Source organism: Triticum dicoccoides, chromosome 3B (genome assembly GCF_002162155.2).
Source record: "Triticum dicoccoides isolate Atlit2015 ecotype Zavitan chromosome 3B, WEW_v2.0, whole genome shotgun sequence".
NCBI classification, from domain to species: Eukaryota; Viridiplantae; Streptophyta; class Magnoliopsida; order Poales; family Poaceae; genus Triticum; species Triticum dicoccoides.
In genome coordinates, this window is record NC_041385.1 from 832,329,281 (window position 1) to 832,345,646 (window position 16,366).

Consider the following 16,366-nt stretch of genomic DNA (forward strand, 5'->3'; position numbering starts at 1 on the left):
TTCAATGAAAAGAAACGCAAAGTCTTTGCATTTTCTCAAAGAAGAAAATCTAGATTTTACAAGTCCAGAGCATAAGTAGAAGACTGAAGCACATATAACTACCGAACATAAAGCAGAACTGAACCAACGTTAGGAGAGGACCTGAGCAAACGTCCCATCTGCCGCGATCGACTTCGGAGGCTTGAGGAAAAGCCGCATGGACGGAAACAAGACGTGCTGGATGGTCCACTCACGTTGAGCCCATGCGGCTTCTGCTTCCGCAAGCAGCTCTTGATCAATGTCGTCTTCATCTGTAATGAAATGTATATTTAGCCCCAATGGCAATTAACTCTAAATGACTAATACAATGCAATTGGCTCCATCGAATATCACTGTACGCCAACGATGTCATGCTTTTCTGTCATGCCACCGAGAGCGATGTGACCGGCTGCATTGGCTCTGGTTCTCTCACACAGACCCAAAGCGTGCATGGCAGGGGCTTGACCTTCAGTTCTCCACCAATGAGCGCGCACTGTTTTTCGGCATCTACCTACATGACCATTGGGAATAGATTGACTGCCCTATTTTGGGAGGATCATTGGCTTAATGGGCAGTCCGTTTGCGAGCTTATGTCCATGCTCTACAGCTGCATCCCCAAGCGTCGGCGCAAGGCCAGAACGGTGGCGGATGGGCTTCATGGCAACACCTGGGCACGCGACATACATGGCGTCCTTGGCACCCACGAGATCGGCAGTACCTGCAGCTATGGCAGAATGTGCAGCGCACCACACTTTCTAACGCCCCGACCAGCTGATCTGGAAATGGTCCGCGAGTGGCACCTACTCTGTGCAATCCTGCTATGCGGCAACCTTCCAAGGATCAACGTACTGTTACTCCTGGAAGCTGATCGGGAAGAGTTGGCCGCCGCCTCGGGTCAAAATTTTCCACTGGCTGGCCAACCTGGACCGCTGATCGACTGGCTCGCCACGGTCTGCAGCATCACCCACAATACCTCATTTGTGACCAAGCACCGGAAACGCTCCAGCACTTGCTGCTGAACTGCCCCTTCGCCCGGCAAGCCTGGCACGAGGCCCTGGCTTGGCTCCGCATCCGGCGCCGACGCGCAATCAGGAGCCCACCCTCATGGACTGGTGGCTGCACGCCAAGGGAAAACACGCCGCTAATGCAAAGCAAGGCCCTGCAATCTGTCGTGCTACTTGTGGCTTGGATGGTCTGGAAGTATAGGAACAGCTGTGTCTTCAAGAATGCGATGCCGTCCATTGACATGCTAGTTGATAGGATCAAGGAGGAAGAAGTCTGCTTCTGGGCAAAGGCTGGGGCAATTGGGCTCAGAATGGTGCTGCCCCCTTCATGGGATGTGCACTGCTGTACTGTATTTCGAACGTCCTAGGACGCCTGTAACTGACTTCCCACCTTTTCAATGAAAAGAAACGCCTCGAGAGAAAAAAAAACTACTGTAGCATCATCTGTAATGGATATTTCTTTAGTATGTCGATTTTAGTGTCATGTTATCTCTGTGTTAATGGGTAGTAAAGTGGCAGAAACTACAGATTCAGTTAACTACTAGGGTGTAACACTAAGCATATATGTTCTTTGTGCACTTTAACGGTATATATATAACTATAGGATACGGATACCCAACAAGCTCACCTGTACTACCAGCCTGTTCAGCAGTTTCCATGCAATCTTTATTTTTCTTTTGTAACTGAATGCCTTTGCCAGATGGATTTGGAACGATGGGAGGATGAAGTGCATAGGAGTTTCCAATAGCAGCTGCTGCCGTTCTGAAGCACTCTTTCTCAACGTCCCAGGAAATCTATTTGGTAATTACTAAAATTCAGAACTGACAGTTTGCATAACTGAAGTACAATCTAAAACAAAATATGTCATCAAGCAACAACTCCCAGAAATGAAATTAAACAACTTAAAATATAAAATAAGAAACACAAGTTACTTCCGGACAGCTAGCTGCCATGTCTACATGAAACACCAAAATTAAAATTTGAACATGGTATAAGCCTGAAAACCTACTTGACATCGCCTCAGCATGGGAATGGATAATCAAATATCATGACCAAACTTAAAATACCATATGTAATGAACGTGATAGCATAATAAAAGGAAACCTACATCATTTACTAGAGTCAACATGAACTCTGGAAGGCGATCCATATCAGGGGTGTACTGATCAAGTACAACAGGAAGTCTGGCCAGGTTGCCATCTTGATCGATGTGAATAGAGAAGTACTCATTAATCATCTCAGCATTTTCTTTCAGTATCTCAGTGTTCACCTGCAAACAAGTACTATCTTCATCAACAAAGCGATGCTACAGGAATTAAACGATCGAGACATACTGCCGTAGCACAAGAATCAAGAAACAAAAACAATATGCAGGTGGAAAAATAAAAAACTTACATCTGCTCTATCACCTACAAGATCAACTAAGACTCGAGGAATTAAGAAAATAGCTTACTTCTGCAATTTCTAGTTTGTCCTTCTAGTTTACATCACTCATTGATTTGTCATCTTTCAGTGCCATTGTCAGCAACTCCAGAAGCGGAGCTGGTTCACTGAGCTGTATAGCATTGAAGTTCCCAAAACGGCACAAGGATTGCTGGTACATGAGTTCTTTGCTGAATCATCAATATCACATTGTACAGAAAAGAAAACAATGCAATATTTGGAAGAGGTGTGTCGTGGTGTTCTCACGGCAAGATGCCATGGGGCTCCTGGGAGGTCTTATACTTGGGCCTCCCATGTTACAAAATATATGAGAGAGGGGCCGGCCCCGGCTGCCAGCGCCTCTGGCCTCCAGTGGGGCCTGCCAGCTGCGGGGTACTACTGGCTGTGGGTCCCGCCGCCTGCGGGGCCCGCCGGCTGCTTGTCACTGTGGCGCGTAGGTCATGGCGTCACGGAGTGGTTGACGCAATGCGTCTAAAGTGTCGGGACATCCGGGAGTTGGTCGCCTCGATCAGCGGTACCGATGGAAAGCTCCGTGGCTCCGTCGAGCAGGCGCACGCGTGCCTCCTCAAGCTCGGCCGCGGCAGCAGCGGGGTCGGTGTTGGGCACGATGGGAGTGCGCAGGTTCTAAACCGCCGCGTGCGGCGGGTTCACCCGGCTGGCGCGGCCGCCGGCCGCGGCAGTTGCGGCTGGAGCCGGTGGTCAGCACATCCACGCGAGTGCAGAGGTCCGTGACGTCATCGGAGACGCCGCAGTACTTGTCGGGGACGAGAGCGACATAGACATGGAGCTCGCCAAAGGGGACAATGGAGCCGCTTGCGGGGGAGGCGGCGTCGGCGAAGCGCGCTGCATCATCGTCAGCACCGTCGAACGCATCGAGACTGCTGACTAGGCCGTGCACTATGCGCTCGCTGGAGGGAGTGAAGGGTCTCGTCCAGAACGTGACTCTGGCCGGAGCCACGTCAGGCCCCACGGTGGGCACCAACTGTCATGGTGTTCTCACAGATGCCATGGGATGGCTTATCGAGGGTGGTTGGGGCCAATGAGCACCGGTGGCATCCGAACGCGAGATTAGGCACAAGCACTGTGAACAGAGACGTACTCAGGTTCAAGGCCCTCCGAGGGAGGTAATACCCGTAGTCCTGCAAGGATCACTATGGAGATCACAAGGAATACACGGTTGCTCCTGGAGCTGTTTGGGTGGACGAAGGAGAGGGCTCTAGCTCTGCTCTCTGCCTCGTGGGTGCGAGTGTGGTGGTAAGAATGAGCCGACCCCCTCCTAGGGGGGCTCCTGGGAGGTCTTATACTTGGGCCTCCCAGGTTACAAGATATCTGAGAGAGGGGCGGGATCTGGCTGCCGGCGTCTCTAGCCTTTGGTGGGGCCCACTGACTAAAGGGTACTATTGGCCATGGGGCCTGCCGAATGCAGGGCCCGCCGGCTGCTTGTCACTGTGGCGCATAGGCCGTGACATCACGGAGTGGTTGACGCGATGCATGTATAGTGCCGCGTAGTCCGGGAGTTGGTCGCCTCGGTCAGCAATACCGACGGCACTATAGCCACGCTCTCCACGATGTGGGGGTCACCTCGCCCTGTTGCTGGCACGGATGGATGGGACGGGCGCTGACCCAGTCGGCCCGGCCAGGGAACGCGCCCAGACGGCCATGAGGGCGTCGAGCCGACCCGATGTTTTGAAATGTTGTCTTGTATCTCTGAGCCTACCCGGGGGGTCATCCCCCCGACAGTAGTCCCCGAAGCTGTTGAGGTCCTGTGCCCTTGGGCGAAGGGCCTCCACAGGTTTCCCCCAAAAGGTGAGTTGTAGAAGGCAGTTCGTAGATCTTGGGGAGCGCTGGTGTAAGTGCATCTAGTGCCACCCCTAGTTGGTTTTGGAGTATTGACGACAAAGTTGGTTGAGGGACTAATGCGTTTGTGAGAATTGCAGGATAACGCAGGTAGTGTCCCTCAATGATTCGGTTTACCTACCGGAGATGACCCCTAAAAATGTATGAAGACATTGAAGACAATGGTGGTACGAGAAGATATTCATATTAAAGACTATGACATGAGAAGACATTGCGTGAAGACTATGGAGCGCGAAGACTGTGTGGATTCGTTGCTTCCTTTTCTTCTTTGTTGAGTCATAGGAACCACCGTACTGTTAAGTGGGGTCCAAGTGAACTAAGTCAGAGTGACTGAAGTGATGCTCAACCCAAATCCTATGTCTTCGAGCGAAGACAATGAGAGCAAATCTTATCCAGAGCTGGATGAGTCAGCTTTGCTTGTAGCCCAAGTAAAGTTGCCGTGTGTGTTTGAAATCTGACCGTTGGAACACGTGTCAGATCCTTAGTGACCCAGGGTCATTTTGGACAAATCAGGTCGGGTTGCCTTGTGGCTATAAATAGCCCACCCCCTACACCATAAATTGGTGGCTGCTCAGAGTTAGTATACGGCTTTTGTCGTTTGAGAGCAATCCACCTCGAAGCATTTGAGAGAAATCCTTGCGAGGACAAAGCCCAAACACCCAGAGCCAAAGTGTTAGGCATCACTGAAGTCTTTCTGTCTGTGTGACCTGAAGACTTATTACACTTGAGGACTGTGTATCCTCCAGCCGGTTAGGCGTCTCGTTCTGAGCATCCAAGAGTCATTGTGGATTGCCGGGTGAACGGAGTCTGTAAAGGTTCGGAAGTCTACCTTGAAGACTTACCAGAGTGATTGGGCGAGGACTGGGTGTCCTTAGCTCAAGGGGAATAAGGTGAAGACACGGTCTTCTGAGTTGAATCTCAGCCTCCCTAACCAGACGTACAGTTGTCACAGCAACTGGAACTGATCCAACAAATCCTGTGTCTTCAACAAGTGACTAGTTCTATCTCTTCCCTCCTTTACTTTGAGTTTGTCTTCTTGAAGTCATTGCTTATCTGTCTTATCTGATTGACTTCATTGCTTGACTACTATTGTTGATTGGCTTCATACTATCTTCCATCCTGATCCTACTACCTAGCTGCTATTAGTCTTCGTACGATAACGCTATTGCATACTTGACTATGGCTTGCTTGTTGTAGTCTATCTTCCGCTGCATATCAATTAGGTTATTTCTATTGTTTGTCTTCAAAACTTCCAAGTTTTGAAGACTTTCATAAAAATTGCCTATTCACCCCCCCTCTAGTCGATAACTAGCACTTTCAATTGGTATCAGAGCAGGGTACTCCCTTGTTCTGTGTGATTCGGTTTAACCACCTGGAGTTCAGCTATGTCGACTACAGGATTGAGGAATGTATCTTGCCCCACCTTTGACGGTCATGAGTATCCCCGGTGGAAAGCCATGATGAAGAAGTGACTCATGGCTATGGACAGCGAACAGTGGACCGTCACCGAGATTGGTCTTACCGATCTATGCAAGATGGCAGAGACTGATGACATTCGCAAGTACACTCTACTGAACCTCACAGCGAAGGATGTCATCTGCTCCTGCCTGTCCCGAAATCAGTTCAGGAACGTCATGCACCTCAATCACGCGAAGCTAATCTGGGACCGGCTAGCTGAGGTCTATGATAGTCATCCTAATCGTCATGATCCTTGGCTTGATGACTACAAGGAGTCTCTTAAAGAGATGACCTTTCCACCTGAACCGTCTTCATCTTCACCATGCCTCATGGCAGGGGGTGCTAAGGTAACTGAATGCTATCCTTCTGAAACTAGTGATGATGAATCAGGTGATGAATTTGGCCCCAGCTATGTTAAACTTGCTTCCCTTGCCACTAAACAACAAAGAGCTTTGGAAAAAATTCAAAACATGCTTAGTAAGAGCGATGATATGTTGGGCGAAGAAATGGATCAGTCAAAAGCTTTGGCTGAGAGTCTTCAGAGACTTCATTCCAAGTTTGATGCCCTTCAAGATCAACATAATGCTCTCTTATCTGATTATGAGAAACTTTCTTCTGAATGTCTTCAAAGAGAGCAAGATCTTGAAAAGATAAGAGTGGATTATGAAGTTCTTCTGAAGAAGCACGATTCATTACTTGCTCAACATATCAGTCACGTTCAGGATGAATTTGAACCACCATGTTTAAAATGCATTGAGCGTGATAACGCTACATCTGTTGCTGAATGTTCCACTGCTCCTGCTGTTTCATTGTCTTCAACTACTGATGTGGTAACTAACCCCTCTTCTGAGGATACCACTGCTATTGCTGATGAAAATGCTAGATTGAAGACATTGCTTGAAACAGGGATGTATAAAAGTTTGAAGGGACATCAGACACTCTGCGATGTCCTAAAAAAGCAGATTATGAACCGAAACCCTAGGAAAGAGGGTGTTGGGTTTGAGAGGAAAATGAATGCTGATGGTTCATACTGGAAGCCTGAGCAGTATCCCAAAACCACATGGGTTGCTGCAAAGGAACCTTCAGTGGATCCATCCACTTTATCTGGCTTTACATGTGCTAATCCTATTATCATTGATGAATCCTTTGATGCAAATTATAAACTATTCAAAAATCAGAATGGTGAAGTGTTTGCCAGGTATATTGGTACTAACTGCAGGAATGGACCGCCAATGAAGAAGATCTGGGTTCCCAAAAGCTGTCTTGAAAATCTTCCGGTGAATGTTGTCATGACACCACCTGTGAAGAAGACAAACCCCAGACCAAAGGCGTCACATGGTCCAACGGCTTCATACGGAAACAGGACTCACCTGAGTCACCCTAACGCCAATGTTTTGCAGGGAAATCACACTCAAACTTATGAATATGAGCGTGTGTCTTCAAACCGCTATGTTCACAATACTAAGAACTTTTCTGCCTATTCATATGAGTATCATTCATCTCCTGCAAGGCTATTTGCTAGGGCTCCAAAGCCGAAATTCTCAGATGCTGCCCTTAGACTCATTGCTTCTAAGCCACCCCTAAAGATGTGGGTGGTGAAGAAGAACTAACTCTCTTTTGCAGAACGTGGTCTTCAGCCAGCAATCAAAGGCGTCCGATATTATTGCTGGGGACCTAAAACACAACGGGACGCATGATAAAATGACTTACTATGTATTCCACATATGAATCGATTATCTGTCATACTGTGTGCTAACTTACATCTATGTTGTGATAATCCAAGTGTGCATCAAATGCTTATGCTTCACAACATACCTTGTGAAGCCTATCCTCCTAACTGCACTGTAGGGCACATCACCAAAAGCTTCAGAATGGATTATTGACAGCGGATGCACTAATCATATGATTGGTGATCAAAGTCTTCTCATGGACTCAACCTTACGTCCATCCGACAAGAGTCAAATCACATTTGCTGACACTGGTAAAGGCAAGGTATTCGGTCTAGGTAGAGTTGCAATCTCAAAGGATCAACACATGGATAAAGTGATGCTTGTTGAATCCCTTGGATTCAACTTAATGTCTATCTCAATGCTTTGTGACTTAAACATGATTGTGATATTTGAAAAATATCGTTGTCTTGTACTAATGGAATCTGACAAATCTCTAGTCTTTGAAGGGTATAGGAAAGGTGATCTATACATGGTAGATTTCTCAGCAGGTCCACAACATGCCGTATGTCTTCTTGCGAAAGCTTCAGAATGCTGGCCCTGGCATCGAAGGCTGGGGCATGCAGGCATGAGGAACTTGCACACTCTCGTCAAAAAGAAGCATGTCATAGGCATCGAAGGTGTCAAGTTCATGGTTTTTGAGTCGCGACTCATGCGAGTCGCTCTGGGGCAGCGACTCGGAAGAAGTCGAGCCTGCGTTGTGACTAGTCGCGACTGAGAGTCGCGAGTCGACACTAAGTTGAGTCGACCATATTTTTGCGACTCATAGACTAGTCGTCGACTAGTCGCGACTAGTCGAGCGACTCAAAATCCATGGTCAAGTTCAAGAAAGATCATATGTGTGGTGCCTGCAAAGCTGGAAAGATGACAAGGGCCAAGCATCCCTCGAAGACAATCATGACGACATCTCAACCCTTTGAGCTGTTGCACATGGACTTATTTGTCCCTACTCACTACTCCACCCTCACAACAACGGCGTGTCTGGCTTCGTCATTATTGATGACTACTCAAGATACACATGGGTGCACATAATTCTCTACAAGACTGAAGTACAAGATGTCTTCAAACGATTCGCCAATCGAGCAATGAACAACTATGGCGTCAAGATCAAGCATATCAGAAGTGATAACGGCACTGAATTCAAGAACACCGGCCTTGATCTTTATCTGGATACAATGGGAATCACTCATGAATTTTCTGCTCCGTACACACCACAGCAAAATTGCATTGTTGAGCGCAAGAATAGAACCCTTATTGAGATGGCTCGAACAATGCTCGATGAGTACAAGACACCAAGAAAGTTCTAGCCTGAAGCCATTGATACAGCTTGTCACATCATCAACCGTGTCTACATCCATAAGCTTCTGGACAAAACATCCTATGAGCTCCTTACTGGCAAGAAGCCAAATGTCAGTTACTTCAGAGTATTTGGAGCTAGGTGTTGGATCAAGGATCCCCATCACAAGTCAAAATTTGAACCCAAAGCTCACGAAGGCTTCATGCTTGGCTATGGAAAGTATTCGCACTCCTACAGAGTCTTCAACCTCTTCCACTACAAAATCGTTGAAACAGTGGATGTGCGATTTGATGAAACCAATGGTTCACAAAGAGAAATTCTGCCAAGTACACTAGATGAAGCTCCTTCCAGTGAATCAATCAAGCTGATGGGAATTGGTGAAATCATGCCCTCTGAAACACAGCCAGAAGAGGAACTTATCATCTCTGCACCAAATCAACCTGAAGACACTGCTCAGACCGAAGACAATCCTCCCAATGATGACAATGATCAGCATGAGCAAAGTCTTCGTCCAGTTCATCCGCGTGTTGCAAATGAAGTACAAATCGAGAAGATAATTGATAGCATCAACGCGCCTGGTCCGCTTACTCGCTCAAGAGCAACATATTTAGCAAACTTCTGTAGGCACTTTTCATTTGTGTCAATATCAAAACCCAAGAAAGTTGCTGAAGCTTTTATGGAACCTGAATGGATTCAAGCCATGCAAGAAGAACTTCAACAGTTCAAGCTGAATAATGTTTGGGAACTTGTCAAGCGACCTGATCTTCGCAAACATAACATTATTGGAACAAAATGGATATATCGGAACAAGCAAGATGAGCATGGTCAAGTCATCAGAAACAAAGCACGTCTTGTGGCTCAAGGATATACTCAAGTTGAAGGAATTGACTTCGATGAAACATTTGCTCCTGTTGCTAGGCTTGAAGCTATTCGCATACTGCTAGCCTACGCTAATCATCACAACATCTTGCTATATCAAATGGATGTAAAGAGTGCATTTCTCAATGGCAAGATTGAAGAAGAAGTATATGTCGCTCAACCAACTGGCTTTGAAGATCCAAAACATCCTGATATGGTGTACAAACTCAACAAAGCACTGTATGGCCTCAAACAAGCTCCTCGCGCTTGGTATGATACAATCAAAGACTTCCTAAAGAGCAAGGGCTTCAAACCTGGATCCCTCGATCCCACACTCTTCACGAAGACATATGATGGTGAACTGTTTGTATGCCAAATATATGTGGATGACATAATCTTCGGCTGCACCAATCAGAAGTATAGTGATGAGTTTGGATATATGATGCAAGATCAATATCAGATGTCCATGATGGGTGAGCTCAAGTTCTTCCTTGGTATTCAAATTCGTCGGCAAAGAAATGGCATCTTCATATCTCAAGAAAAATATCTCAAAGATTGTCTGAAGAAGTTCGGAATGCAAGATTGCAAAGGTTACACGACGCCAATGCTAGCCAAACATCATCTTGGTCCTGACGACAATGGTAAAGAGTTCGATCAAAAGGTATATCGCTCCATGATTGGTTCTTTACTTTACCTATGTGCATCTAGGCCAGATATTATGCTTAGTGTTTGCATGTGTGCTCGATTCCAAGCGGCACCAAAGGAATCGCATCACTTAGCTGTGAAGCGAATTCTTCGATATTTGGCTTACACCCCAACACTCGGATTATGGTATCCAAAGGGCTCAAGGTTTGATCTGGTTGGATTCTCGGATGCTGATTATGCTAGTGACAAGGTGGATCGCAAGTCAACATCAGGAACATGTCACTTTCTGGGACGATCACTTGTCTGTTGGTCTTCAAAGAAGCAGAACTGTGTATCACTCTCAACTGCTGAATCTGAATACATTGCTGCTGGATCTTGTTGTGCTCAGCTTCTGTGGATGAAGCAAACTCTCAGAGACTATGGCATCGATCTAAAGCAAGTACCTCTCTTCTGCGACAACGAAAGTGCCATCAAGATTGCCAACAATCCAGTTCAGCACTCGAAGACAAAGCACATTGAAATTCGTCATCATTTTCTCAGAGATCATGTCATGAAGAAAGATATTGACATCATTCACGTCAACACTGAAGAGCAACTGGCAGATATCTTCACAAAGCCCTTGGATGAGAAAAGGTTTTGCAAGTTACGGTGTGAGCTAAATATCTTGGAATCCTCTAATGTCCTGTGATCAGGCACACATCCTAACACTTATGCATGTTGATGACTTAGATGTGCAACACACACAGTAATGTATATCTTCAATCAATGAAGACTTACACTCTGAGTGTGAATACATTAACATGGAATTTGACTTCGGAGCGCCATGATAATTGTGCGTCGTGTCTGGGTCTAATACTTCCTATACGGTGGGTAACGCCACCACCAAATTTCTTTGTTTGAAGTGTTTCACTCATGGCGTTATTTTTGCAAAGACTTCGCATTTGGTTTGCCTTCAATTTCAATTTATTTTCATGATTTTCTGCGCTATGATGATCTGATTACATATATATATATATATACTAGTATTTTGTCCTCTACAACATTCACTTATAGCTATGTCTTCACTGTAGAATCTTTTGAACTAAGTGAATGTGATCGGACCCTAATCTCTCTATGCTCACTATCTCAAACTCTATCTGTCCAAATCATATGCATTCTATTGAAACTGTCGAATGTCTTCTCTGCATCCTTGTCAGCAGAAGACACAAAGACAAAACATCAAGTCCTATTTAAATGATTCATCTTTATTGTCGATATCCGGAGAAGCCGGAACGAACATCCGACATACCTGGCGGGTGTGGGAACGTGGGACAACTCAAAGTATGTTGCATGCTTGTCACGTGTCCCACGAATGTTAACAGACAGGGGCACCTGCGTAATTGCGTTGTGTCTCTCACCTACTTATAAATACTTGTCCCCTGCCGTAAAGAAATCCTTCTTCCACCTCTCCACCTCCGTCAAAACCCTAGCGCCACCGCTAGCTCTCGACGACGCCGACGACGAAGGCTTAGCTGCCGCGACTTCTCCGACGCCGTCCTCACGCCGACCGCGGACATCGTCCTCTCCGCCGTCGCCGTAGGTGTCCTCCGTCGCCAAGTTAGGGCACAGTGGGCTGAACTGCTCGGTCTCCTATTCTTCCCATCTAGCAGTTCTTCGTGCGGTAATTATAACTCTATTTTTACCACCTTTTTGATCTTCAAGATTCATCCTGTTTACCAAAAGTGGTTTCTGCCTATTCAATGCTAGACCTATTCTGTCTGCATCTCATAATGCCTAGTATATTCACTTAGATTTCCTGTCTAGTTTGATTCCAAACCTGGTGGCTCGCTTGATTGGCAGTCCTGTAAGCTCATCTTGCATACAAATTTTTGGGGTATCAGGGCCTGCATCCACCAAGAACATTTCTTCCCTTAAGCGTAAGCGTAAAACTAAAGATTGTGAGGTGTTTCCACTACATAATAAGAAACTAGAATTAGATCTTGGAAATGATCGACTCCAATAGATGCTCATCATAAGCTTTTTTTCCCTCCTATTCCTATTGATCAGAAGTATCCAACAGCGCCACGCCAGAGTGACTTCCGAAGCGCTACGGACGGGACAAAATCCGGCAGCTAGTTGCTGGCTCTTCACTTGTACTCATTCACGGATTGGTACAAATCTGAAACCAACTCACCTATATAAGTGAATGTCTTCGCATCATGAGGTCAATGTCTTCAAACTGATTTATCTTCAAAATCTTCTGAGAATGCATATGACCTCTTCCCCTTCCCTCGCATCTCTAATGCTGTCACAGGTACATGTCCGTGGGAGAATCCCTAAGTTCTCATAGTCTGCATTCGTTTGCAGAATTTTTACAGCAACACATTGATTCTCCTGAAGCCAGTTCCTGCTTGACCAGCAAGCGTAAATCTCTGAAGCCTTTGAACCTAGTAAAACCGTTCAGTTTGAAGTACATGGCTGCAGAGAAATCTGTCAGGAAAGGTGGCAGACAGCGTCGAGGGGGAACTTCTAGGGATCTGCCTGATGATCTTGCAGAAATATATAAAACAAACCCTGAAGAAGATTACAATCAACGCAAGACTCGAATCCAATGGATTCGACGCTATTGGGCTGAACAGTGGTACAAGTACAAGTTCGTCACCCAAGAGTATGCAGAGAAGTATGCTATCAAGAGCCCTTGGGGTGATATTCTCTATCGAGGCCTTCCCCCCAAGAACAGAGCTGAAGCCATTAAGCAAAAATTCTATCCTTGCATGGTTCGTGGACCACAGCTTGAAGAAGCCGACCCATCATCATTGCTCTGGTATCGTGACGACAATCTCTTCAAGCGCAACTTCAAATTTGCTATGTCTTCAGAAAAGGAAAACAAGAAGTCATGGGGATTAGACTTCAATCCTGGTCCCTCTGCTCCCCGTGATGATGGCACACGTGAAGCTGAAGAAAACAGAATTGACCCCTTTGCAAACTTTGATGGTCTCATCTCCTACATCTTGGTACAAGGTGCCAAAGTGGACCATTCTATCAATGATGCTGATCCAGATGAAGCCCCAGCTCCTACTCCAAGGCCGCAGAAGCCAAAGAAGATTAAGGCTTCATCATCAGCTGCACCTCCAAAAGCTTCTCGTGTGAAGCCACTGGCCACTGCACCTCCTGAAATCAGTGTGCAGTCTGAAGATCATTCTCGCGTCTCCAAGAAGAAGGAGAAGAAAAAGAAAATCGTCAAGAGAACTGATCAGGCTCTGACTCCTGCTGCCATTCTGCGTGAAGAACCCATTGATCTGTCCAGTGATGAAGATCTTGCTGATGATGCTCTTAAGCAATTGATAAAGAGCAAGAAAGAAGCAGAAATCTTCAGCAATTTGCCTCTCTTTGACGTGGCCATCATCCACAATTTCATTGATGAGTGGTTCGACACCCCCAATATCAGCTTTGAAGATTTACAGCTTCCCATTGGCCTCAGCGTCTCTTTCAATGGCGCTATTGCTTCTGAGCTAGCTCTTGCTCAGCGCATCGTTGAGCTGAAGAACAAAATTGATTATGAGAAGGCTCAATTCAAGAAGCATGTGGCCAAGCTTAGTGTTCAAGACGTCAGAAACTTCAAGGTTATGCTGCATGAGCTCAAAGAAGCTTTTCTGAAGAAGCGCCAAGAAGTTCAAGGCTCTCGTGAGCGCATGAAAAGTTTGGTTGATAAGTGTGTGCTTGCCTACAATGAGGCTGAGAAGCGCAAGTCACTTGGTCGTCCTGGCATCGACCCCAGGATGGCTGCAAAAAAAAAAGAAGCTTTATGCTGACCAGCCTGCACCTTCAAGCCAAGAAGCCCCTCGCATTATCTTCCCAAATAGCATGACTGGCTCGAAGCCAAAGGTCACCACAACCGCTTCAGAACAAAAGAAGACGAGGGCTGCCGGGGCTGAAGCCAGAAAAAGAAAGAATACTGAAGGTTCTGATGCCGCTCCCTCCAAGAAGAAGCGCAAGACCAAGAAGAGTCGGGCTGCTCCCACAGAGCCCCTTGTTGTTGAACCCATCTCAGTGGTTCGTCCTGCATCCACTACCCAAGAACTTCGCATGACTGTTCATGAGCCTGCTTCCACAGAGGCTCCTGAAGCTGAAGATATACCAGCAGCTGAATCCACCGCTGCTGAAGACGTTGGTCATGATGACAATGTTGAAGATGATGAAGTTCTTTCTCAGATCGAATATAATGTGGTATCATCGCCTGTTCGTACGAACAGCGAACTCATCAGCATTGGTCGTCCTCTGACGCCAATTGCTCAGGATGCTTCATGGGCTGATCGCCCACAAGAACAAGACTCCCCCAGAACTCCCCAACAACAACAAACCACACCATCGGTACAAGCCCCTCTTCCGAGCGTTCCAGAAGGAGAAGTGCACCATCAACCTGTTGCACGTCAAGTGTTTTCAGAAGCCACTCCAACTGTGAATGTCTCTATGTCTGAAGCACCAGCTGCTGAAGACAATCCGGCTGCATCAGCCATTGAAGAACGTCAAGAAGAACGTGTCTCTACACCCCCCATGCCTGAATAAACAGTTCATGAAGTGAATGTGTCTGTGCCTAACCCTCCAGCTCAGCAAGTGGAGGTTGAAAATGTTGAAGCTGCCACCACCAACGACAATGAAGCCAATGACGCTGTCATGGCTGAAGCTAATGTGGAGCTTGAACCGGCCACTGCACCTGAAGCAAATGAGGCAACTGCTCCTGAAACAACTGTTGTGCAGCCTGAAGCCTCAGCTGCTGCCACTGCTCCTGTTCCGTCACCAATGCCCTATACAATTGAGCAAGCATACAACCATGGCGAGCTAATCACAGTAAGATGGCCCGTTCTGGTCCCTCAGCCTAATGTCTCTGGTCCTCAATTTGACTATCACATTGAGCATAGGCCTCAGGTCCAGAAGCCCAAGCCAAGACTGCCAAGGTTTCCTTGTACTGCCACCGCTGTCGGGTCTTTCAATGCAAATGGCTTCAAGAGCCACAACACATTCTTTGACAGCTCGAAAAACCCCTACACGAAGCCAAGAATATCGTCAGATCGGTTCTGAAGTCATCAGCAGCGAAGCTATTACTCATGTGTTCTGTATGATCAAGGACGCATTTTCCTTCATATGCGCCTCGACACTGAAGCCATTACTGGACTGCTCTGCTTAGAAGAGGCACTTGACTGCTTTCGTGATGCTGGGCTGCTCAGTTTTGTCACAGATAAAGAACACTGGAATGAAGAGCTATTGCTTCAATTTTATGCTACTCTGCACATTCGCGGCTACAACAGAGATACGAAGACATGGGTTCTCGATTGGATAACCGGAAATGTTCATCATGAAGCCAAAGCTATGGATATCATCGAGCTTACAGGCTTATCCATTCCCGGAGAACTCTATGAACCTGGTTGTCAGAATCACCGCAATGCTTTGGAAAGCATCTTTCATAAGCCTGAACCCAATATGAGTCAGATGCTGAGCATGATGAAGCCTTTGCCACGTGATGCTGAATATCCAACAGAGTTCTTTGTTGAAGACCTTAAGTATCTGCCTCGCACGATCTATCACAGTATCAGGCGGACTCTATGGCCTATCAAGGGACATTCATCAGCGGCAAAGCTTGAAGGAGCTACGAAGACTTTGATCTTCTACGTTTTCAATGGCATCAGCTTCAATGCGCAAAATTTCTTCATCAGACAACTGGCTGCATCCGGATCTGATCTGTTTGGTCTGAAGTTTTATGCTCCATGGGTCATGCGCCTCATAAAGCGACACTCATCTGTCAACTATCAACCATCTGCTCGCAATCATGTGATCTTCCTACCAGAGGTTGATATATCAGTTGAACCTATATACCCTGACCCTGCCAAGAAGCATCTTTGTCTTCAGAATGCCGAGCACCAAAGCTTCACTCAGCCCATTGAAGGTGTTCATGCAGCAACACGAATCTATCCATTGGCTGGAAATACTCGTCTGCCTCATCGAGCACCTACTGAAGCCATTGAAAGCACCATTGCACAAAGGCCTCGGAAGCGTTCTCGTGTTCTCAATGACCGAGAACTTCT

General features: G+C 46.6%; 1 protein-coding gene and 1 pseudogene across 1 annotated transcript in view; both read right to left on the bottom strand.

Moving 5' to 3' along the window:
- The window catches only part of LOC119278762 (DNA mismatch repair protein MLH1-like), a 4,110-nt gene extending 1,338 nt beyond the window's left edge, over positions 1 to 2,772 (bottom strand). Inside the window, exons 1-4 of the mRNA XM_037560110.1 lie at positions 2,476 to 2,772; positions 2,131 to 2,292; positions 1,651 to 1,816; positions 142 to 290 (exon numbers count right to left, since the gene is read on the bottom strand). Of these exons, the coding sequence (XP_037416007.1) occupies positions 142 to 290; positions 1,651 to 1,816; positions 2,131 to 2,259 (444 nt within the window). The 5' untranslated portion in view covers positions 2,260 to 2,292; positions 2,476 to 2,772. The remainder of the gene's footprint in view (positions 1 to 141; positions 291 to 1,650; positions 1,817 to 2,130; positions 2,293 to 2,475) is intronic.
- Positions 1 to 16,366, bottom strand: part of LOC119280201 — a 38,933-nt pseudogene that overhangs the window by 8,835 nt on the left and 13,732 nt on the right.